Source organism: Salvelinus alpinus, chromosome 36, assembly GCF_045679555.1.
Source record: "Salvelinus alpinus chromosome 36, SLU_Salpinus.1, whole genome shotgun sequence".
Lineage (NCBI taxonomy): Eukaryota > Metazoa > Chordata > Actinopteri > Salmoniformes > Salmonidae > Salvelinus > Salvelinus alpinus.
This window is the reverse complement of record NC_092121.1, coordinates 7089989-7115947: the sequence shown is the minus strand read 5'-3', so window position 1 is coordinate 7115947 and position 25959 is coordinate 7089989. Positions and strand designations below refer to the sequence as shown.

At 45.0% G+C, this 25959-nt stretch overlaps 1 protein-coding gene and 1 pseudogene across 1 annotated transcript in view; one reads left to right on the top strand and one right to left on the bottom strand.

Moving 5' to 3' along the window:
* Window positions 1-5745: 5745 nt before the first annotated feature.
* LOC139565017 (neurogenic differentiation factor 2-like) lies at window positions 5746-10746 on the bottom strand (annotated as a pseudogene).
* Window positions 10747-24391: 13645 nt separating this feature from the next.
* LOC139565484 (protein phosphatase 1 regulatory subunit 1B-like) overlaps window positions 24392-25959 on the top strand; it is a 29097-nt gene continuing 27529 nt past the window's right edge. The window contains exon 1 of the mRNA XM_071385873.1: window positions 24392-24928. Within this exon, the coding sequence (XP_071241974.1) occupies window positions 24815-24928 (114 nt within the window). The 5' untranslated portion in view covers window positions 24392-24814. The remainder of the gene's footprint in view (window positions 24929-25959) is intronic.

Genomic DNA, 25959 nt, shown 5'->3' with positions numbered 1-25959 from the left:
GAGCAGCTAACCGATCGCTGCAGCTGTACATAGTCCATCGGTATATAGCCCACCCAATTTACCTACCTCACCCTCCCCATACTGCTTTTATTTCCTTTTCTGCTTTTTTTTGCACACCAGTATCTCTACTTGCACATGATCATCTGATGATTTACCACTCCAGTGTTAATCTGCTAAATTGTAATTATCTGATTTATTGCCTACCTCCTCATGCCTTTTGCACACATTGTATATAGATTCTCTTTTTTTCTTTTTTTCTACCATGTTATTGACTTGTTTATTGTTTACTCCATGTGTAACTCTGTGTTGTTGTCTGTTCACACTGCTATGCTTTATCTTGGCCAGGTCGCAGTTGCAAATGAGAACTTGTTCTCAACTAGCCTACCTGGTTAAATAAAGGTGAAATAAAAAATAAATAAAAAATATAAATCCCTGCTATGTCAATTGATAAAAACACAGCATGAAGAAGTTTTCACCAGAGGATTTGTTCAGCCCTTACTCAGTGTGTGTGTATGTGTGTGTGTGTGTGTTTGTATGTGTGTGTGTGTGTGTGTGTGTGTGTGTGTGTGTGTGTGTGTGTGTGTGTGTGTGTGTGTGTGTGTGTGTGTGTGTGTGTGTGTGTGTGTGTGTGTGTGTTTTGAAGTCAGACTAAGAACTTTCGTTTTAAACGTGCTGGATAATGAACAGATGCAGTGAAATTAGGAAAGAAATACAGACTCCTCCCAGCAGCGCCACTTTGGCGAGGGAAACTGGCACGAGGCAGCGGCGAGGCGTGCGGGTGTCCTCTCCAGTGCTCGTGCTAGTGCCGGGGAACATTAAGGAACTTGGCACGCGCAGCTCTGCACGGCTGCCAACTTCCGCCTCTGGAAAGCGCGCACCTCTCGCCGGACAGGGGAATATTTTGATAGATGCCCTCTCCCACTGGCTCGAGCCTGCACTGACTCTAGAAACACACCAGCAAACTTGGGTTTTTGCTGATTTGCCGAAAAATGCATTTTAAAGAATAGACTACGCCTATAGCATTATCATACGCTATTTAACCTTGTTTTATGCAATACATCATGCAGAACTCAACTTTCTGCACATAACGTTTTATTCAATGTGTCAAGATAGCCTAAATCGTTCCGGTAGTTGTATGATCCCAAAGTGAGTGAAGGCACAATTTAGTCACATCACAATCACGTGTAAAGGAATGCATCAATGACCACGTAGCCTACACTTTGGTTTATTTCACATCCTCGCGCGCACTGTCATCGCATAATGAAACGCGCGAGTGAATGGTGCTCAGTGTTCAGTTTGAAACGAGAGAAAGGAATAGACTAGCCTAAAAAAATAGCCTAGATGTTTTTAGTCACATATACTGTATAAGCAAACTCAAGTATTACTGAGATAAATGCATGGATTGAGCCTAGGCTAATCAGACTAATTCCCATTTTATCCACCTGAAAATCTCCTGCGTGCAAAATTGCCTGCTTTTGGGATTAAGTAAAGTTGTGTTTATTTTTATAGGCTGATGTACAATAAGTAGTTATGTTCGTTTTTATATTTGTATTTAGTCTATTGACGTAAAATGTTGCTAAATGTTCAATTTATTTGTCAAGCTTTCAATTTAGATTGCTGTCCAAATGTCACACCAGTTTTAGTCTGGCCTCTAATGCAAATGTCCAACAATTAACTGGGGCTATATGAATTTTGTCCATATATATGTTGTTTTATTTATTATATTTTTAACAAGGCTGTTCTCAATTTATACTCTCGGCTGTGCTGGCCTACATTGCTGCCGGTCATCATCACTCCACGGCCCAAGCCCAGCTCCCTTTCTTCTGTGAGCCGGAGTGTCCTCAGCTAATCGCACCCTGTACATTTTGAGAAACATATGGGTCCCGGGGCAGCGCTCCAAACCAAGCCAGGGTGGCATCGTCTCATGTACAAGGGAGGGCAACTGCTGCCCCTTGCATTGTGCGCCTAGAAGGCTTGCCTCATAATCATACGTGTGTGTTCAAGAATAATACAAATGAATGTAATTATTTTTCTCTTCTTCACGTTTATCATGGCATTGAATAAGCTTCATGAAGAGTTCAAGAGTTGCGACGACAATATTAGACCGCCCGAGCTGCCGGACATGATCGTATTGGGACTAAGGCCTGTTGTCTCTTAAATGACATTTTATTTTCTCGTTCCGATATTTACATTGCAGCACATGTCAATGTGTTTTTAATTATAGTTGATAGTCAGGAAGTAATCCCCTCAGTGAATTGAGTCGATGTCTTATATGCTCCATGAAATCTTGAGAGATAGTAGGCTCTTATCTAGTGATGGAGACATGTGAATTTAAAAATATATGTATTTAGGAATATGAATGTTTTACTGTTGTTATGCTATAAACTAAAATGTATAAATATTTGAGTGCAGTCATCAATATCAAAAGCATTAGACCGTGCGGGAGGCCATTCAACTAGTTGATAGTCAATTTTGAAAAGTGTTTGCACATTCATAGACACGTTCATTCAGTGCATTTTACTCAAAATCCCAACATTTTGCTCATAAGAATGCACCATATAATTTAAAAAAAAGTGTCAAATCAAATAAGGTTAGTGTAGAGATTCATTAAAAAACAAATCATTTCAGTTGAAACAATAAGCCTACTGTATTTTCAGACAAACAAAAATCTGACGAAAAAAGTTTTGCATCAAGGGAATTACAATCACACAATACACTTTTGATTAAAGTAAAAACCTGTAACTGTGACGTAGAGAATTAGCTACGCCTGGCAAAATAAATGATAAAAGTCAAGCACAATGGAAATCTCTCTCTCTCAATTCAATTCAAGGGCTTTATTGGCACGGGAAACATATGTTAACATTGCCAAAGCAAGTGAACTAGATAATAAACAAAAGTGAAATAAACAATACAAATTTACTGTAAACATTACACTCACAAAAGTTCAAAAAGAATAAAGACATTTCAAATGTCACATTATCTGCAAATAGTTCAAGTACAAAAGGGAAAATATATAAACATAAATATGGGTTGTATTTACAATGGTGTTGGTTCTTCACTGGTTGCCCTTTTCTTGTGGCAACAGGTCACAAATCTTGCTGCGGTGACCCAATAGATATGTGAGTTTATCATTATTGGGTTTGTTTTCGAATTCTTTGTGTATCTCTGTATTGAGGGAAATATGTGTCTCTAATATGGTCATACATTTGACAGGAGGTTAGGAAGTGCAGCTCAGTTTCCACCTTATTTTGTGGGCAGTGTGCACATAGCCTGTCTTCTCTTGAGAGCCAGGGATCCCTACAGCGGCCTTTTTCAATAGCAAGGCTATGCTCACTGAGTCTGTACATAGTCAAAGCTTTCCTTAAGTTTGGGTCAGTCACAGTGGTCAGGTATTCTGCCACTGTGAACTCTCTGTTTAGGCCCAAATGTCATTCTAGTTTGCTCAGTTTTTTTTGTTAATTCTTTCCAATGTGTCAAATAATTATATTTTTGTTTTCTCATGATTGGGTCTAATTGTGTTGCTGTCCTGGGGCTCTGTGGGGTGTGTTTGTGTTTGTGAACAGAGCTCCAGGACCAGCTTGCTTAGGGGACTCTTCTCCAGGTTCATCGCTCTGCAGGTGATGGCTTTGTTATGGAAGTTTTGGGAATCTCATAAATCTTTATCCTAATAGCTGACGAGAAAACACATTGAATTCCATATGCAAGGCAAGAAATTTGTACAATTTAACGTCTCTTTTCTGGATTTTGATAATTAGCGGGTATCGGCCTAATTCTGCTCTGCGTGCATTATTTGGTGTTTTACGTTGTACACGGAGGCTATTTCTGCTGAATTCTCTCTCGCTCTGAATTCAATTCAATTCAACGGGCTTTAGTGGCATGTGAAACATATGTTAACATTGTCAAAGCAAGTGAAATAGATAATAAACAAAAGTGAAATAAACAATATCAAATGAAGAGTAAACATCGCACTCAGAAAAGTGTTTTTCTCTCTCTCTCGGTGTGTGTATGTGTGCGTGTGTGAGAGTTATGGATGTTATGACGAGTTATGATGTCCTGCTTAGTCCATCAGGGTAGGCTACCTGTGGAGAAATACAGGTGGGGTTGAAGAAATGCGCTATGGCAAATACATGACCGTCACTGTCAATGTCCATTGAGCCAATGAGCCTGAAGTCAAGGTTGTCATTCCAATATGGACTACATGGGCTGTATTAAGGTCCTCTGCTGCCCGCAATATTTTAGCCTCTTTCCAATGCCGTGTTTTGATTACAAATTATATCTTTGCTAGTTTGGGATCCATTATGTTTCGCGCTTTTTTGGGCTACAATTTTCGTTAACTTAATGTCAGTGAATAGGGCCATAGTCTCTGTATTTCTTCCGCGTTTCAAAAATCATCTCATATACACCGCCCGTTTGTCTCTGTCTCGTGCATTGTGATCCTTGTGTCCGTTTGAGTCAAGTTTACCTTTTATGCCAAGAATATTCTGGCATGCGCTCAAAGGGAGCAGGAGCACGGCTGCTTGTATGTACAAACGAAAAAGTAGCCCGAAAAACACACAAACTCATGATCTAGATCCGGGATGGGCAACCATTGATCATCGGACTGCAAAACTGCACACATTTGTCATCACCCCATGGAAGAATATGTAGAAGTGCAGCTAACTTACTTTAAAACAACAGCAAAACATTTTCTACCCACCTGTCAAGAAGGGGGCCGCTAACATGTATTGCTCGCAAGGTGGGAGGGCCCCCAAAAGAATTTGACCGGCTCTGACTGCATCTGGGTATGGATGTGGGTACGCAGACCCGCGAGCCACTGCGGACCCTCATGATGAGTTCCGATGTTTTGTGGCCCCACCCACATCAAAGTTGCACACCCTTGATCTAGAAGTTAGTTGTCATAGCAGTCCCTCTCTTCAAAGGAATTCGTTAGGCTTATAACCGCTCCCATATCATTTGAACATCCTAGAAATCCCCGAAAGCTTCAGACAGGGGCCCTGTCTGAGCATCGCTTGACATGTGACTCTAACAGGTTCACATTCGGTAACTGTTAGGGATTTTGGCTCGCCTGCAGATCCGGAGGCCGTTTCCCAATCTGTCCAGATCCTGCTGTTCAACTCATTAGAGTCCATTGCAGGGCTTCTTTGTTGACACGTTTGTCTTTGTAATATGTTAGGTGTGTTCCGGAAAGATGGTGTTGGCCTGTTGAATAGATACTATAATTCCCGTTTTGCCTCTATGTATAATCATTAGGAGTGTTAGCATCTCCCACAGTGGAAGTCTTTCGAGTATGGTTTTCGAACTCATTCTGCAACACTTTTTTTTGTGGGCTTAATTGAAGAATGTGATTTACTGCAACATATTGACATAGCTTATAACACTGCTATATTAAACCTTTGTATATAGCCCGCCGAACCTGTTAGAGTCACATGTCAAGCGATGCTACTTCTTGTAATAGCCTAACGCACTTCCCGGAAGCAGAGCGATATGGGGATGTTTGATATTGAACCCATCCCTTTTCAGGCCACAGTGAATCATCTTTTCATAGAGCATTTCCAATGATAAGAATAATCACAGGAAGAATATAATACAGTCCTTACGTAGTTGATTATTATGCTGATCATTTAACCAGCTAGCCAGACGATACTTTTTTTACATTATGTAATGGTTCTCAATTTCAACGAGAAAGGACAACGTTTACAGAATAACAACTTGGATATAGGTTTAAAATGAAATGATGTAGCACAATTTCATGTATTATCGTTTTATTTTACCACACACGCACATTGTTTAAATACAAAGTTTTAACTTTCACTTTCAATGAAAAATGCAACACATGTTGACGACTCTGGGGACCCTTAGTGGAAATATTTGCATTGATTAGTCAGTATAGACAAAATTATGCATGAAATAAAACGGTTTGTAAATAATAATAACAATAATCATCCTGTTATTTCAGTGCAATATATCGACCGACCTTCTGATATAACTTCGACTATTTAGAAATTGAGTGCTAAATCCTGGCCCTTACACTTTTAGAAATAGGCCTATTCAACAAGTCAATGTGTTCGATGGATTAGAAAGTTACTTGACTTGCCATATTTATTCCTGTGGCATGACATGAAATATTGTGTTTATTTTATTGTCGGCCTATCCGATTCTTCGTTCACTCACTGACAGGATTGTAGATGTATAAAAGCCAAGGCTATTGGCTTACATTAAACACTTTTCGATTGCATTTTAATTACATCTAAAATATAGTGCAAACTTGCAAATCCATTAAAGGTAGCCTAATCTAATGAACGTTAACACTATCGAATCGTTTACATTAGAAAGACGTGACCAACCGGAACTGGTAGCATGAGCCCATATCTGCTTCTTCAGAATCACTCATTTTAAATGTTGGCTTTATGTTTGCTTTTCCTTATCCATTGGTGATATTCTAGGAATCGAAAAATGTATTCTCAGTGTCATTATGGTGAGGACATAACGTTTTCACTTGAATCTATGTCCCCCAATAAAAACATAGACGTCAAAGCAATTCCTCCCGTGTGTGTTATGGTAAGTCAGAATAGGGGCCGAGAAGCAATGAAATGATATTGTTGAGAAGTGTTAAATTAATTTAATGTAATTTAATGTACACTATTTTAGATATAGCCTGTAATTGGTCCTTGTATACTTGTTTGGCGTAGGCTATTTCTTGCATAGATGTGAAATATGTTTAATTTTCTGACATAGCTGTTGCCATTTGTCGACATTTGAAAATATATATTTTCCTATCTCTGCGACATGCTTGCTTTTAAGTGCACTGCTTGCTTCTTAATTTAGTCCTCTATTTCCAATTAGTTACAGCATCATCGGTTGTTACAATGTTATAAACGCGACTATGCGGTTGCATTTTAACTCTCTTCCTCTAGCTATTTCAATAATAATCCATACGTCAATCACCGTCAAATCTGTACACATTCCATTTCAAATGCAACATTTTCACAGCATCCCATCGTCACAGAATAGATACAAAATAAATACAATTATATAAAAGGACATAGAAAAACAATAAATAAAACGTTTTTTTCCACAATGATCAGTGTCTGGTGTCATAGTCCTTTGGGACTAAGGTTTGGAGGGGGGGGGGGGGGGTGACCGTGCACGCTCCTTGCCAAAGGTGGGCAGCTAATTGATTGTTGATTGCAAGAAGACTCCCACGCATGGCAATATTACTGCTGTTTCAGTTGTGGAAAAACGCATTGAGTTCATCGTATACGGGGACGGGAGCTCTTTCGTGGTGCAGGTGCATGTCGTGGTAAGGCGATACGTTTTCGGAGTGGATGCTGCTCCGCACCCCTGAAGAACCGTATATGTGGCCAGCAGTGGGGCGAGAGCCGGCCAGGCCGGAGTAATGCATAGAGTAATGGTAGCCTTTCTCGGCTACCTCGGGGGACGTAGTGCCCTGGTGCTTCAGAGAAAAGTTGCCATTGATGCACACGGGAGGGGAGATGGGCCCCTCATACTCTGGGCTGTTGTATTCTGGAGATCCACTGCCACCGTACAGCGAGTCGTAGGCTGAGCAGTAGCCGTGTGTCCGTAAGGGATGCGAGTTGGAACCAGACTGATACTGAGGGCTGGAGAGGCGGGAGCACTGGTAGGGGTAAGGATGCATGGAGAAGGAGTTGGAGCCGGGATAGCGTCCCCCCTCCGGACACTGCTCCGTTAGGAAGTTTCGGGAGTTGAGCTGCAGACAACCGGCAACCAGGTTGGTCGTGGGTTGGGACAGTCCTTTACACAGCGTCTGCACGTAGGACACAAGATCAGGCTTCTTCCCGGAGCGCAGGATCTCAGAGAGGGCCCAGATATAGTTCTTGGCCAAACGGAGAGTCTCAATTTTGGAGAGCTTTTGCGTTTTTGAGTAACAGGGCACGACTTTACGCAGATTGTCGAGAGCAGAGTTCAGGTCGTGCATGCGCGTCCTCTCCCGTGAGTTTGCCTTCTGACGACGCAACTTGGATCGCTCGATACGCGCAGGTGTCATTTTACGCTTCTTAGGGCCCCGTTTTTTGGGCCCGTCCCCCTCTGCACCGTCCTCTCCTTCGTCCTCATCCGCCTCGTCGTCGTCCTCGTCTTCACCGCCGATCTCAGAATGTGCCCGGCTGCTTCTCAGGTCCGGGACATCCATGTCGTCATCGTCCACGCGGCAGTGATCCTCATCATCCTTGGTCTTCGAGTCCTCGCTCTCGCTGTCCTCTGCCCAGGCCGAATACTTATGCATGTCGGGAAGCAGCGACGGGTCACTGAACAGCCTAGTCAACATTGCGGCACTGAAAGAGATAAAGGAAGTTGTCTGAGGAGTGAGGACATTTCAAATCAGAAAAGGGCTAAAGGAAAAAACAAGAATGTAATGAAATGCATTCAACAACAATGGCATAATACTCAATCAAATTAGGATTAATATCTCTTCGTGATAAAGGCAGAGGACATGAATAGCCTAATAAGACTGAAATGATACGTGTTTGGGAGGAACTATAACAGCATGCCATCAGAAACATTTCAGTGAACACCCGGGTCTATCGCCCAACCGGTCCCCTATTTAATTCCCTGCTGTCGTCCATGTGCCCCCTCCTGCCCTCGCGCAGCGGGTCTCAACAGCACAGGCCACATTATAGATCCCGTGGGGCGCGCTGTGAAGCAACGTGCCCCATACTTTCCCCCCCCCCCCCCCCCCCACTCCCACATTCTCCTGGCTACATTCCAGCACTATTCCACCGCACTACCCACCTCCACAAAAAGCATGGCAAGAGGACATGTACATTTATACTCTGATTTTAGTGTCTCTACCTTGGTGTTGCTCATCGTGTCAGATGAGAGCACAACATATTGTGTGTGGATATCGGAAGTTATTTGAATTAATTGGCGATCCTATTTTTGTCAAATTTGACATTGAGATGACTTCTACCACACCGGCAGAGCCGCTGTTGTCTTGTCACGCTCAGCCTTATAGCCTACCAGAGGGCACTATAGGATAACATGGGTTAATATTATCCACAAAAATCCATTTTGATATCCAATAAATAATTATAATGATAATAATGATAGTAATAATAATAATGTACATTGTTATTATGGCACTCAATAACGATTTAATTTGTAAATATCTTACCCAAACACCAATTAGAATATCATCCAATTATTTTAATCCTAAAATACGAAGTTGATTGAGCCAGGGCCTTTTTGAAAATAGCATCCATTATCCGAAAAGGAGAAACGAGATGGTATTTGAATGTAAATAGCCAGTGCAAAGATATGATAGATGGACAGTTTAAACCATCTCAAACTAGTAACATATTGTCACCCTAAATCACTGTAAATCTCTTGTATCTCTGGTAGGTTGGAGAACTGTGGTTGGGCTACGTGATGTGTGTGGACCCAAAGTCAACCAGGAGGAATACGGTGCTAATTATCTCGAGGGTGTGCCAGAGGCAAAATCTCGTTTGGAAATTTCAGGCTCAGGAGATTTGCTCAATTAAAAAAAAAAAAAAAAACGTTTAATTAACAGACCATGTAGACTACCTTACAAGAAAAATATTTCACACATAATTCAGTATGCACGACTGAGCGATTCCAAACCCCTTTTAGTTGGAGAGGTTTGCATTTACAGATGGAAATTGCTTGTATCCTTTTAGCAGTCCTTAAAAATATATCAAATATGCATTTCAGAAAACAGATTTGTATTTTTAAATTGCAACAATAAGCTCCTCTTGCATGGCCCGTGCTTGCGTGATTTAGGGGAGCTATCGATGTATTTGGAATGTAACATATTGAAAGAATAATTCTGGATGATAAAACTACACAAACACAAATAAATAATGTCCGCATTAGCCTACTGTAATTCACTTTCAATAACGCCCCACCCACCCTTTCATTTTCTCCAAGATGAACACCCAGATAAAATCATCGATAAATCTTCTAAGCCATGAGACGCAGAAATAATTAGCTGACAGTGAAGAAGAATTCCGCCTCCCCTCTCCCTCTGTATCTCTCTTTCTATTAAGCTCTCTGTTTCTCATGTTTCCATGTATTTTTCACTAATCAAATGAATGCCTTATACTGTCTGACAATTGAAATTAATTAAATTCAGGAGGAAGATTGTCGCTATTTTCTCGATTGTCCACAGAGATAGGCTGTAGACTAGAGCTTGTCTTTGTGGATAGCTTTTTTCTGAACAAAATAAGCATGGAATATTATATTGCACTCCTAGCCTATAATTAACAGCCATGGAGGTCCGCGCTGTTAAAAGTTGAAGGACAAATGGAGCATAACATCGTGCCAAACGAAGAACCATAGCTACACCATAATCCAAATGTTCAAAAATGGCATTTAGCTGAGTGAATTCAAAACAGACGTTTACAAGGAGGCACAAACATCCACCAAAAAACGGTCACGAATTATCCTTGCATTATTAATCTCGATTTATTAAATTAATTACTTTCCATATTGGGAAGGTCACTCGTCGATTTGTTTACACTCCAACTTACCTCCGCGAGAGCTCTTGAAGGGGTGGAAAGCGCGTGAGTTCAGACCATCTTCTGGGACCGCGAGCAAACGCTCCTATAGGTGCGGCAGGGTGCTCAGTGTGCTATCCGCGCGCGCGCTCTGAGACAGTGTGGCATCGCTACTAGGCAGGGTTACATACCAGCTATGATGCCAGGCCATATGGTTGGCACGTCACTGGCAAGAGCCATCACATGAGAGCCGGTGATTGACATGCGCCCGCATTCGGAGAGATTGTCTTCCCGAGGGAAGAGGGCCCCGCCATCTGTCACTGCGCTCGCGCTCAAACAGCCAGAAAAAGAGAGAAACTGAGACGGAGGCAATACGAGTGAAAGAGAGGAAACAGAAAAATGGGCGAACAAAAATGTTTGTTGTAGACAACGGATATTATTGGTGTATTTGCCTTTATTAAAAAAACAAACATTTAACCTAAGGGTTAAGTTAAACGATAGCATGCATAAAACAACGGTGATCAATGAGAGGGGGTTGGGGTGCATTTGCAGACCTGGGAACAGAAGGCGATATTGTTTATCTATTTATGTACCTAATTGAATAGCATTATAGTGATCTATTCAGGAGAAAACAATCAAAACGAATAGCATTGCGCGCAGACTCTACGGGCAGAACGATCAATGACACCCACTCTCAATAAACACGGACAGACAGATAAATATCGGCTATTGAGACCCTATTGATTGTTTGTTATTTACAGGTGCTCGTGAGATGAGATCGGAGATTAGACGTGGGCACAGGTAGGAGGGATGACGAGATTGCTTGAGCGCTGGTGTTTTCAGAGTGAGACGCGGAGGGGCGCCTGCGGGGCGAGCAAGCGCCAGTCCTCCTGCACAGCAACAACGATGGGGCCCAGGTGTGCAACCCCACCAGGGACGGGATAAGGGTGGGGGTCCGTGAGGGAGGGGGGCGGGGGTGGTTGGAGCTGGCATCTGTGCGGTTGCCCAGAGTGGGAGGAGCGTTGGCACACTAACCAAATCAATGGCGTTATAAAGAAGAGTGCTGCAAGCCTGCGAATTCCTGCTCTCCTCTTCCCCACTTCCTGTGTCATCGGTATCCCTGAGTTATCTCTATTCCAAGTTCCAACTCCAATATCTCACCATTAGGCAGGCATTAGTGAAGTTAATCTGGGAAACGAGCTCTGTGACCACCAGGTCCAAGTTGGCATGCATGTGTCTGTCCTTTGGCACAGCAATGACAGACAATTGAGAGGCAGTCAAAGGGACATTTTGAAGCAGGGAAATAGCACCATGGGTTCATGTCCTTGGGCCAGGTTCTCCTCCAACTCCCCAGAGATCCCAGTCAGACAGTCACCAGGGGAGGGTCACCTGCGGGGTCAGCAGTAGTGTGGCAACAGCTGTGGCTATGGGGGTCATGATTCTGCACATTCAGTAATGTGTCCCATCCAGTCCCCGACGGGCTGAGAGAGAGGATGGCATCCTGGCAGCACTCCAAAGGTGGGGGATGGAAGGCATCACGTCAGGCCCTGCTGCCAGCCAAATCGATGCCCTACCTCAGCAGTACTGGGCACTGGGGAGGCGGGAATGGAGGGCGGTGGGCACGGGTTGCCTTACCCGTGCTTTTCAACAAGTCCCAATCATCCTTCAAATCACCTTGCCAAAACAAATGGCAAATGTCAACAGCATCGTTTTAGCCAATGACAGGCTAAAGGAGACAACAAACATGGCGGCTGTAAACTGGAATTAGAATACTGAGAAGAGTTTATGCAAAATAATGCGCTTGTGTGTGTGTGTGTATGGATTTTGCCAGATCAAATCAAATCAAATCGAATTTTATTGGTCACATACACATGGTTAGCAGATGTTATTGCGAGTGTAGCGAAATGCTTGTGCTTCTAGTTCTGACAGTGCAGCAATATCTAACAAGTAATCTAACAATTCCACAACAACTACCTAATACACACAAATCTAAGTAAAGGAATGGAATAAGAATATATACATATAAATATATAGATGAGCAATGACAGAGCGGCGTAGGCAAGATGCAATACGTGGTATAAAAAACAGTATATACATGTGAGATGAGTAACGCAAGATATGTAAACACATTTAAAGTGGCATTATTAAAGTGACTAGTGATCCATTTATTAAAGTGGCCAATGATTTCAAGTCTGTATGTAGGCAGCAGCCTCTCTGTGTTAGTGATGGCTGTTTAACAGTCTGATGGCCTTGAGATAGAAGCTGTTTTTCAGTCTCTCGGTCCCAGCTTTGATGCACCTGTACTGACCTCGCCTTCTGGATGGTAGCAGGGTGAACAGGCAGTGGCTTGGGTGGTTGTTGTCCTTGATGATCTTTTTGGCCTTCCTGTGACATTGGGTGCTGTAGGTGTCCTGGAGGGCAGGTAGTTTGCCCCCGGTGATGGTTTGTGTAGACCGCACCACCCTCTGGAGAGCCTTGCGGTTGTCGGCGGTGCAGTTGCTGTACCAGGCGGTGATACAGCCCGAGAGGATGCTCTCAATTGTGCATCTGTAAAGGTTTGTGAGGGTTTTAGGTGACAAGCCAAATTTCTTCAGCCTCCTGAGGTTGAACAGGCGCTGTTGAGCCTTCTTCATCACACTGTCGGTGTGGGTGAACCATTTCAGTTTGCCCGTGATGTGTACGCCGAGGAACTTAAAACTTTCCACCTACTCCACTGCTGTCCCGTCGATGTGGATAGGGGGGTGCTCCCTCTGCTGTTTCCTGAAGTCCACGATCATCTCCTTTGTTTTGTTGACTTTGAGTGAGAGGTTGTTTTCCTGACACCACACTCCGAGGGCCCTCACCTCCTCCCTGTAGGCTGTCTCGTTGTTGTTGGTAATCAAGCCTATTACTGTTGTGTCATCTGCAAACTTGATGATTGAGTTGGAGGCGTGCATGGCCACGCAGTCATGGGTGAACAGGGAGTACAGGAGGGGGCTGAGAACGCACCCTTGTGGGGCCCCAGTGTTGAGGATCAGCGAAGTGAAGATGTTGTTTCCTACCTTCATCACCTGGGGGCCGCCCGTCAGGAAGTCCAGGACCCAATTCCACAGGGCGGGGTCAAGACCCAGGGCCTCAAGCTTAATGATGAGTTTGGAAGGTACTATGGTGTTGAATGCTGAGCTATGGTCAATGAACATCATTCTTACATAGGTATTCCTCTTGTCCAGATGGGATGGAGCAGTGTGCAGTGTGATGGCGATTGCATCGTCTGTGGACCTATTGGGGCGGTAAGAAAATTGAAGTGGGTCTAGGGTGACAGGTAAGGTGGAGCTGATACGATCCTTGACTTGTGACTAAAAAGCACTTCATGATGACAGAAGTGAGTGCCACGGGGCAATAGTCCTTTAGTTCAGTTACCTTTGCCTTCTTGGGTACAGGAACAATGGTGGCCATCTTGAACCGGGGGACAGCAGACTGGGATAGGGAGAGATTGCATATGTGCGTAAACACACCAGCCAGCTAATCTGCGCATGCTGTGAGGACGCGGCTAGGGATGCCTTCTGGGCCAGCAGCCTTGCGATGGTTAACACGTTTAAATGTCTTACGTCAGCCACAGAGAAGACGAGCCCACAGTCCTTGGCACCGGGCCTCAAAGCGGGTGAAGAAGGTGTTTAGCAAGAAGTTGGTGTCGGTGACGTGACTGGTTTTCCTGTTGTAGTCCGTGATTGTCTGTAGACCCTGCCACATACACCTCGTTTGTGAGCCGTTGATTTGCGATTCCACTTTGTCTCTATACTGACATTTCACTTGTTTGATTGCCTTGCGGAGGGAATAACTACACTGTTTGTATTCGGCCGTATTCCCAGTCACCTTTCCATGGTTAAATGCAGTGGTTTGTGCTTATGAACCACCTGGGTGTTATCATTGTCTGTTGACGACCACCCAATATAAACTATAATTTAGAGACCCTTCAATGGGTGTTTGCTCTATAAAGGTGTAGTCCTTTAGGTGCAACACTCACATGTACTTCAACACTGTGACTCTCATTGGCTGCAGTGGATTGGTTAGTCAGATTATCAACCACAGGGGTGTCAAAGTCTTTTTGCCACACCCCTGTACCTGTCACCTCCCAGCGTCCCTCACTACCACGATTCTGACCAGATTACACGTATTTCACTTGTCCGTCACCTCCCAGCGTCCCACTCTACCACGATTCTGACCAGATTACACGTATTTCAGTTGTCCGTCACCTCCCAGCGTCCCTCACTACCACGATTCTGACCAGATTACACGTATTTCACTTGTCCGTCTATGATGCAAGTCCTACACTACAACTTCGAAGGCACACACGCACACACACACGCACACACACGCGCACACACACACACACACACACACACACGCACACGCACACACACACACACACGCACACACACACACACACACACACACACACACACACACACACACACACACACACACACACACACACACACACACACGTACCCTCCCCCACCAGACTCCCAGACCCCATCTGCACTCTCCTCTCTCCAGCCTCCTAATTGCATATGCACAAATGCAAATGCCTATTAATTAATTACTTGACTAATTAGTGCAGTGGTATTAGAGAGCGATAAATCAAGTGGAGATGGGGCCGAGGATGAAGGGGCAGGAGGAGGTCTGTGTGCAGCCAGCATCCACAATGAACACACACCAGGGGGAGTGCTGCTACTGCTCATCTGTGTGTGTATGTGCGCGTGTGTGTGTTTCTGTGTGCCCATAAGAGTGTGTGTGCACTGGAGCTTCCAAAAAATCATTAAAAGACTGAAGAAGTGAAGAGAAAAGAGCGAGTTTATGAATACAGTGAGTTTGTGGTTCAGCTCATGTATCAGGTTTGACGCTAATGGTAATGTAGCCTAGTTTAGAGGCATACAGCAGCCCTGGCAGCTCTGTCGGTGTTTGTGTGTTTGTAGGTCTGCCAGGACACATCATAGGTGCCCATAGAGATCTCCGGTCTGAAATATTCATCCCTGTGCGCTCACCGCTCACCAAGACAGTGTGGTCCTAATTGCAGCATCAGACAGCTCCACCTCTCTGGCTCTGGCTGCCGTGGATACCAGCCACATTTGTCTGTGTGTGGGTCCATGTGTGTGTGTGTGTCAGTATGGAGGTAGAGAAAGGTACTCACACTACTTTGTGCTTTGCTTACGTGTCTCCCCATCTGTCCGTTTATCTGTCTGTCTGTTTGTCTGTCTAGTTAGACTGCCTGACTAACTGGGTGTCTGTTTGTGTGCATGTCTCTGTGTGTGTGTCTATAGGGTGTGCGTGGCTCAGGGATTCTTCATCAGTTCCCGTGCCAGACCATGCCCGGCAAAGCTGAACCATCTTGTGGGATTTCTACCTTTTAATTATAGTAACGATAGAGGATTAATTGTGGCAGTGGAAACAAGGGCCTATATATTATTGATGATGTGAGTGAGGGGCTTGGGGGTGTAGAGGGAGGGAGGGCGAGAGAGGGGATATATAAAGAGAGAGAAGGAAAGAGAAAAAGAGAAGAAGAGAGAGAGAGAGAGGGAGAGAAAGAGGGAGAGAGAGAGGGAGAGAGAGGTAGGTAGAGAGAACGAGAGCGCGGGAGAGAGAGAGAGAGAGCAAGAAAGAGAAAAAGAGGAGAGAGAAAAAGAGAGAAGTGGAGAGAGAGAAGGACAGAAAGAGGGTGATAAAGAGGAAGAGAGAGAGAGGGCTGAATAAATCACTGCCCTAGTCATAGCTACCTCCTCTCCTGTCATAATGTCCTCCATCTGCTACAGTACCATGTTTAGATGTCAGTGTCAGGAGTTTATTCACATGATTCAATATGAGGCAAGATCGACACCTATGGGATATTAAGTGACACTGCATCCTGGCATGCTTTCTGTTTGCTTCATTGCTGCATCTCCTTTTCTACCAGTAGATGGTGGACTTTGGACACAAAGTGTTCCTACCGTGGATCTTTTCATCACTTCTTCCCCCTACCTCGTCTGTAATCCATCTCTCACAGTGGACCTGGTCCATGTCAACATGTGCTTTGTGATTCTCCCTTTTTCCCTATTCTGTTCCTCTCTCTCTCCCTCTTTCTCTGTCTCCCAGGGATTATCCCATCATTCGGTGAGTGTGCCTGTTGTCCTAACACATTCCAGATGGATGTAGGTCCAGGCCAGAGCTAGAGTACTCACTTTCTCAGTATGCTCAATGTCTGGCATTGTCATCATAATAGTCCGTATGGTACAATAATCTCTCTCTCTCTCTCTCTCTCTCTCTCTCTCTCTCTCTCTCTCTCTCTCTCTCTCTCTCTCTCTCTCTCTCTCTCTCTCTCTCTCTCTCTCTCTCTCTCTCTCTCTCTCTCTCTCTCTCTCTCTCTCTCTCTCTCTCTCCCTCTCACTCTGTCACTGTCTCTCTCTCTTCCTCTCGCTCTGTCTGTCTCTCTCTCTCTCTCTCTCTGTCTCCCTCTTGCTCTGTCTCTCTCTCTCTCTCTCTCTCTGTCTCTCTGTCTCTCTCTCTCTCGCTCTGTCTATCTCTCTCTCCCTCTCGCTCTGTCTCTCTCTCTCTCTCTGTCAATTCAATTCAATTCAATTTGCTTTATTGGCATGACGTAACAATGTACATATTGCCAAAGCTTATTTACAATATAAAAATGAGAATCAAAATAGTCAACGTGACAACAGTAACAACAATAACCAAGTGTCAAAATAACCATACATTGAACAATAACAATAAACATACAGTAGAGTACATGTGCAGGTTGATTGGTCTGTCAGACACTGTCCCTCAACTTATGGCAGGCAGCAATGTAGTGCGCTGCCAACCCACAGCTCTCTGCGTCCTCCCCCAACAGGACTGGTAGCCTACTCTCATCAGAGAGGTCTTTGAAACCTTGAATAAGAGTTTTAAATTTGGGGAAATGACACTCTCTAATTGTTTTATATTTTTTACATTTTGTCAGGAAATGCAGCTCTGTCTCGGGTTCTGCTATTGTGCAGTGGTTGCACAGCCTTTCCTCTCCAAGGAGCCAGGTTTTCCTGTGTCTACCCTTCTCAATGGCAAGGCTGTGCTCACTGAGCCTGTACTTTGTCAAGGTTTTTCTAAGGTTTTGATCAGTAACCATGGTCAAATATTTAGCCACAGTGTACTGTCGATTTAGGGCCAGATAGCACTGCATTTTGCTTTGTGTTTGTGCTTGTGTTTCCCAATAAGCAATATAGTTTTGTTTTGACTGTGTTGTAATTTGGTTTATCCTGATTGATTGGATGTTCTGGTCCTGAGGCTTCAGTGTGTTAGTAGAACAGGTTTGTGAACTCAGCCCCAGGACCAGCTGGATGAGGGGAGACAATCTGTCTCTCTCTCTCTGTCTCTCTCTCTCTCTCTCTCTCTCTCGCTCTGTCTATCTCTCTCCCTCTCTCTCTCTCTCTCTCTCTCTCACTCTGTCTCTCTGTCTCTCTCTCTGTCTCTCTGTCTCTCTCTCTGTCTCTCTGTCTCTCTCTCTGTCTCTCTGTCTCTCTCTCTGTCTCTCTGTCTCTCTCTCTGTCTCTCTGTCTCTCTCTGTCTATCTCTCTCTCTCTCTCTCGCTCTGTCTCTCTGTCTCTCTCTCTGTCTCTCTCTCTGTCTCTCTGTCTCTCTCTCTGTCTCTCTCTCTCTCTCTCTCTCTCGCTCTCTCGCTCTCTCGCTCTCTCGCTGTCTCTCTCTCTCTCTCTCTCTCTCTCTCTCTCTCTCTCTCTCTCTCTCTCTCTCTCTCTCTCTCTCTCTCTCTCTCTCTCTCTCTCTCTCTCTCTCTCTCTCTCTCTCTCTCTCTCTCTCTCTCTCTCTCTCTCTCTCTCTCTCTTTCAGTGTGTGTGTTTCTACTTGCACGCATGACCGTATGCATATTCATCTGGTTCCCACAGTGCCATCTCATACCCTATAACCACTACATGACCAGAATCATTGTATGATGTGAACACATAGTTAGTATTTGCCAGCTGTGATGTGTCAGCGAGGTAACGCAGGTGGAGAGCAGAGGGATGAGTGACGTGAGGACTGATAAACACTCTCTTTCTGTGTGACCTGTTATGAATTACGAGAACACCTGCTGTCCTGGGACAAAGCCTCTCTGTGATCCTTAGAAATGAATGATTTCACATTTTACGTTGCTGTTGACGTCCAAACCCCAGATGCTTCAGCTTATTACCAACAGAACACTTGGCTGGCGCTCATGAGGAATTAGGGTGGGGCAGGTTTGGACCCGACTGAGTGGGGGTGTGGATTATAGTTTCAATGGCCCATTACCTTTCCATAGCCTTGCCATCTCCATGTACGCAGGCACCTACGTTTCTTTACATAGTATGATCTTCTCTGTTAACAGGACCAGCCACAGAGGTTCTATAGTTGACTATTACAGTGCCTTGCAAAAGTATTCACCGCCCTTGGTGTTTTTCCTATTTTGTTGCACTACAACCTGTAATTTAAAAATAGTTTTATTTGGAGTTCACAAAATAGTCCAAATTGGTGAAGTGAAATGAAAAAAAATAACTTGTTTCAAAAAATTCAAAAAATAAAAAATACGGAAAAGTGGTGCGTGCATAAACTCAGCAAAAAAAGAAACGTCATCTCACTGTCAACTGCGTTTATTTTCAGCAAACTTCACATGTGTAAATATTTGTATGAACATAAGAAGATTCAACAACTGAAACAAAAACTGAAAAAGTTCCACAGACATGTGACTAACAGAAATTGAATAATGTGTCCCTGAACAAAGGGGGGGTCAAAATCAAAAGTAACAGTCAGCATCTGGTGTGTATCGTTGTCTCTGATTGGGAACCATACTTAGGTATCCCTTTTCCCTCCTTTCTTTGTGGGAAGTTAACTTTGTTTGTGGCACATAGCCTTAAGCTTCACGGTTGTTTTGTATTGTTTATTGTTTTTGTTGGCGTCATCCTAATAAAAAGGAATATGTACGCTGACCACGCTGCGCTTTGGTCTACTTCATTCGACGGCCGTGACAGACCAACTGTACTCACCCACTATGCCACCCCATGCCAACGATTCATAATTACAGTCCACCGGAGAGAAGAGTATCTGAAAGAGATCTGAAACAGAAGCCTGTTGTGTGAATGTGATTTTATCTGCTTGGCCTCCTGATAAAAGGCTCTGTGGGGTGAAATATTCAGATCTCTCATGGAGAGCTCCTCTCTCCTCCATTCCTCTATTATTCAATGGTGTGTTGAAGTAAACTCAGCAAAAAAAGAAACGTCCTCACTGTCAACTGCGTTTATTTTCAGCAAACTTAACATGTGTAAATATTTGTATGAACATAACAAGATTCAACAACTGAGACACAAACTGAACAAGTTCCACAGACATGTGACTACCAGAAATGGAATAATGTGTCCCTGAACAAAGCTGGTGTGGCCACCAGCTGCATTAAGTACTGCAGTGCATCTCCTCCTCATGGACTGCACCAGATTTGCCAGTTCTTGCTGTGAGATGTTACCCCGCTCTTCCACCAAGGCACCTGCACAGACATTTCTGGGGGGAATTGCCCTAGCCCTCACCCCCCGATCCAACAGGTCCCAGACGTGCTTATTGGGATTGCGATCCGGGCTCTTCGCTGGACATGGCAGAACACTGACATTCCTGTCTTGCAGGAAATCACACATAGAACGAGCAGTATGGCTGGTGGCATTGTCATGCTGGAGGGTCATGTCAGGATGAGCCTGCGGGAAGGGTACCACATGAGGGAGGAGGATGTCTTCCCTGTAACGCACAGCGTTGAGATTGCCTACAATGACAACAAGCTCAGTTCGATGATGCTGTGACACACCGCTCCAGACCATGACGGACCCTCCACCTCCAAATCAATCCCGCTCCAGAGTACAGGCCTCAGTGTAACGCTCATTCCTTCGACGATAAATGCAAATCCGACCATCACCACTGGTGAGACGAAACCCAGATTCGTCAGAGAGGAGCACTTTTTGCCAGTCCTGTCTGGTCCAGCGACGGTGGGTTTGTGCCCATAGGCGAAGTTGTTGCCGGTGATGTCTGGTGAGGACCTGCCTTACAACAGGCCTACAAGCCCTCAGTCCAGCCTTTCTCAGCCTATTGCGGACAGTCTGAGCACCGATGGAGGGATTGTGCGTTGCTGTTGTAACTTGGTCAGTCAGTTGTTGTTGCCATCCTGTACCTGATGTGATTTTCGGATGTACCGATCCTGTGCAGGTGTTGTTAAGCCATACACTCCACAGAGCTGGACTTTATGGAAGAGTGGCCAGAAAAAAGCCATTGCTTAAAGAAAAAAAATAAGCAAACACGTTTGGTGTTCACTAAAAGGCATGTGGGAGAAGGTACACTGGTCAGGTGAGACTAAAATTGATCTTTTTGGCCATCAAGGAAAGGGCTATGTCTGGTGCAAACCCAACACCTCTCATCACCCTGAGAGCACCATCCCCACAGTGAAGCATGGGGGTGGCAGCATCACGCTGTGGGGATGTTTTGTATCGGCAGGGACTGGGAAGTTGGTCAGAATTGAAGGAATGATGGATGGCGCTAAATACATGGAAATTCTTGAGGGAAACCTGTTTCAGTCTTCCAGAGATTTGAGACTGGGACGGCGGTTCAGCTTCCAGCTTCCAGCAGGACAATGACCCTAAGCATATTGCTAAAGCAACACTTGAGTGGTTTAAGGGGAAACATTTAAATGTCTTGGAATGGCCTAGTCAAAGCCCAGAAAGATTGCTGTACACCAGCAGAATCCATCCAACTTGAAGGAGCTGGAGCAGTTTTGCCTTGAAGAATGGACAAAAATCCCAGTGGCTAGATGTGCCAAGCTTATAGAAACATACCCCAAGAGATTTGTAGCTGTAATTGCGGCAAAAGGTGGCTCTACAAAGTATTGACTTTTGGGGGGGGTGCACGCTCAAGTTTTCAGTTTTTTTGTCTATTTCTTGTTTGTTTCACAAGAAAAAATATTTAGCATCTTCAAAGTGGTAGGCATGTTGTGTAAATCAAATGATACAAACCCCCCCAAAAATCAATTTTAATTCCAGGTTGTAAGGCAACAAAATAGGAAAAATGTCAAGGAGAGTGAATACTTTCGCAAGCCACTGTATGTCATTCTATGAGACCAGCTCTCAAACCTCCACTCTGCTTAGTCTGAGCTCATTGAGCCAGAGCAGAGCTGAGCCCGGGCTGAACTTGCCTCTGGGGGGCTGTAATAACTCTGGGGAGAAGCCCTGTCAACCCCTGCCCTATTGGCTGTCACATGGACAGAGATGCCCCATTTAGGAGAGGTTAGAGTTACATACTCCAGTCTGTCATAGGAGATGCAGTCTTCTCTCTCTGTGTGTTTATGTGTGTGCCCTGCAGCTGCCAGAGTCAATTCCAGGAGTTTTATGGCGTATTTCTGTTGATGTATTCTCTTTCCAGGATGTCTGGCTCTAATTCTGCCAAGATCCGAGCTGAATGGCCCCAGGCTCTTTCACTCTTACACTCTAACAGAGGAGGTAGATGTGTGCAGAGAAGGATGAAGCCAAACCCTCTAAAGCCATGCGTCTCGACTTGTTTCGCCTCGGGACCCAAATTGAATCAGGTTCTCAGTTGGACCCAATATTCGCATCACGAAAAATAATCATCAAAATACAACCTGGAAAATTATTTGTAAGGCTATATTGATAGTAATGTAGCAATTATATGACATGGGAATAACATTCCCACCTCTTTCATTGCCAATAATACAAGTTTACTGATATTCTTGTTGAATGTTAATAAACTCAGGGCCGGAGTAATGCAGGGGCTTACCGGGGCTGAGGCCTCTGGGCCAAGGCCCGTGGGGGGATCCAAGAGGCAGCAACTACTAACCTTCAGCCATCGAAGAGAAGTGGGACAACATTCCACAGGCCACAATCAACAGCCTGATCAACTCTATGCGAAGGAGATGCATGAGGCAAACGGTGGTCACACCACATACTGTCTGGTTTTCTGATCCAAGCCGCCACCTTTCTTCCAAGGTTTCTGTGACCAACAGATCTAGTAGGTCTGTATTTACAGTCATATGAAATCCATAGATTAGGGCCTAATTTATTTATTTCAATTGACTGATTTCCTTATGAAGTGTAACGCAGTAATATCGTTTTATATTTTTGGTCAGTATATATACCGTATATATATTTATATTTTACTCGGACGCCCGTGACCCATTCAAAACCTCCCGTGACCCACCAGTTGAGAATCGCTGCTCTAAAGCTGATGAACTTCCGATCTGTCCTCCAACATGTAAGCAAGGCAGAGTGAATAACACGGCTGGCAGCGTTCCCCCTCTGACCGGCCTGCCTGCGGGATAAACATTCTCCCTGCTGTTTAAAGTTTGCCCCCCCCCCGTCACCTAGTTGCACTCCTCCTCCACCAACCACTGTGCTGTCTCCCTCATCCCAGCCACACTCCCACTCCCAGCCCAATACAGCCAAAGCCCTTCCCTGACCGGGGGCCAAATCCATCCAACTCGACTCTCCACTTTCCAAAACCCCTCCTGCCTTGCGAGTGAAATAGCAGCATGGCCCTACAAATAACCCTGGGCCTGACTGGGACTGCCCCCTCTCCCTCCTTTATCTTGTTTTCCTCTACTTCTCTATCCACCCCCCCCCCCCCGTCCCCCCCTCTCTCCCTGTGTTCCTGTCCTATGTGTCTCTCTGGCTTCAAGTTTCTCTCCTCTCCCCCACTCTGTCTATTTCCCTTTCTCCTCTTGGGCATTGGAACAGCTGTTTTTGTTGACATGCGGTGATTGCGACCTTTTACCGAGCGTCGGCCTCGTCTTGTTGTTGCTGCTTCACCTGATACTAAGTCCTCTAAGGCACTTCATGTTCCAGCCCACTCACCACTCTAGCTCTAGACTTGCCTGTAACCGTCAGAACTTGAATGGTGTTGAATGGAATATGTGCAGTACCATATATACAGTAAAGGCATGTTGTTCTGTGGTTGATATTTACACTATTTGTTCTGTTTCTAATCAGTGTGTTTTCCCCGTGCTGTATGCTGATGTGTCCGAGTTGTCGTACATTGCTCTCCGGTACTCTTTTTTTCTGCCGGCTTTTGCGCAGTATACATGATCCCAAATCTAGCTCCAAGACATTGGCAATCTGAAAGAACAATTTGCCGGCACGTTGAACCGTGTCGCGCGCTGTCGTTGAAGAACTCTGCGGACCGGTGGTAAAAACAATGGCGTAACGTCTGAATTCCTCCCATCGTTATGCACCTTCGCCCCGTGGAACCATCTCAGCGCCTGACTCGCAGCTCTCTGTGGAACAGAACAGGAAGGAGACTGTAAACATTTCTCCCGCACCCTAAGATGTTGTCGTTTATGGAAGTTCATTAGATGAGCACTCAGCATGCCCTGAGTCACCATCAGATATACAGTGCAGGAGCTGTTTACTAAATTAGCCAGCCAATCATAGCACATGCCTCTCTGCCTCCATGCCTGATGCTGATTCTACTGCATCTATCATTATTTATTCCTAGTTTTGCTCGGTCACCCCTCTGCTTTTCCGTCCTTTCTTTCTTCCTTTCCACCCTCTATATCCCGTTATGTCTCTATTTCTCCCTGTTTGTCCCCCCCCCTGCTCTCTCTCTTTCTCCTCCCCCTCTCTCCCTCTGAGAGCACAAATCTCTCATTCACAAACAGAGGCCAAAAGAGGCTCAGCTGACGGGATGAGATTATATATTTTTTCCTGATTACAAATCAACCTCAGCTTAAATATATACAAAAACACAACTCCCCACTCTCCGGTCCATCCCTCCCCCTCTCTCTCCCCTCCCTCACTCTAGCTTCCCCCGCCCCCTCCCTGCCTCTGTCCCACCCCCTTCTCTCTCTCTCTCTCTCTCTCTCTCTCTCTCTCTCTCTCTCTCTCTCTCTCTCTCTCTCTCTCTCTCTCTCTGCCAGCTTCAAGGACGTGTCTCAATTACTCTTGTTGCACAGGTTGTGAGCGAGGGAAAGAGAGGGAGGAGAGATAGAGAGATTAACACACTCCACCTAGAACGTCAAACAAGAGTAAGTGTCAGACAGAAACAGGCAGAGAGGAAGAAGGGAGGGAACAGTGGAGATAAAGGACAGGAGAAATAGCTGACCGTGAGTGAAAGAGGAGATAAACAAAGAGAAGTTCATCCGTTTTGTTTTTGAAGGGAGACAGGTATATATATATAAATATAGAGACAGAGAGGTAGACCCAGCAGAAGCAGGGCTACTGTACAGTGTGTTGTGTTGGGACCTTCCTCCAGGGAGCCTAGTGGAGCAGAGCTTGGTGCCTGGTGAGAGAGTGACCCCCTGGGACACAGACACAGCCATGGATCCCTCTGCGTCGGATGAGGTTGGGGACGAGTGCAAGGAGAGCAGGAAGATCCACTTTGCTGTGCAGTCCTCGGCACCCACCCAACTGGACCCCCGGCAAGTAGAGATGGTAAGTGAGAGAACTGGTGGAACAGTGTCTGTGTGTGTGCAGTCCGTATGTGTTTAGCTTGTCCTCGGTTACCTATGTGTGCGAGCGTGTGTGTTCATCGTGTTCTGTGTGTGTTGCGTCGGACCTGTGTGTCTAGTGTGTTTTCCTGTCTGCATCATCCGTTTTCTCGTGTTACGCACGTGTGCTACAGATGTTCGACCTCACAGCCAAGCTGCGGGATATAACTTATAGTTGATCATGGTCACTGTCAGGATTGGAACTTGTGTTTTACCAGACTGGGACAAACCACGCCATACTGGACCGTCAGTCTCAACTGTAGTGTGACTTCTCTTTGTTGTTGTTGTATCTTGATCTGTGGCCTGATCCTCTCTGTCTTTTTCTGCCACACGGTTGAGAACACAGTGTTGTCATCTCTCCTTCTCGGCTGTTTCTCATACTGTATTCTTCGGCCTGTTTAACTATGTGTCCCGTTGTCGCTGAATGTTGTCACTCTGGCCAGTTAAACCGTATTAAAGTCAACCATGGTTTGTTATATCGTTGTAGTCACAGAACTATAGTGAATGATTATACAAGTGACTAATATTTGTCTTGGTCTGACACATTTTCTTTTGGACTGCTAGCCCTTCTCACTTCACTTCTTCTATTCACTGCTCAGTTTGTAGAATCCGTTTCCCTGTCTTGCCTCCTTCTTTTCCACTGTTTGCCTGTAGTCATATAAAAATGGAACGGGACAATTCTGGTTCTTCTCCTTGGCCCCGCAGCCTGTCGACAGTGCGTTTTATTTTAGTCCGGGAGAAAGTGGGTCAAAGTAGGAGTCGGTTGGTTGCTGTGTGAGATCCAGGCCAGTGGCTCAGCCCCAAAAGATGCAGAGAGAGAGAGAGAGAGAGAGAGCGAGAGAGAGAGAGAGCTAGAGACAGAGAGAAATAGAGAGAGAGGAAGACAAGAACACTATATGATGGAGGAGTGCAACCTGTTTTCTCTCTCTTTCACCTGTCTGGTGTCCCTGTTACAGAGCTCTATCTCACATCAGC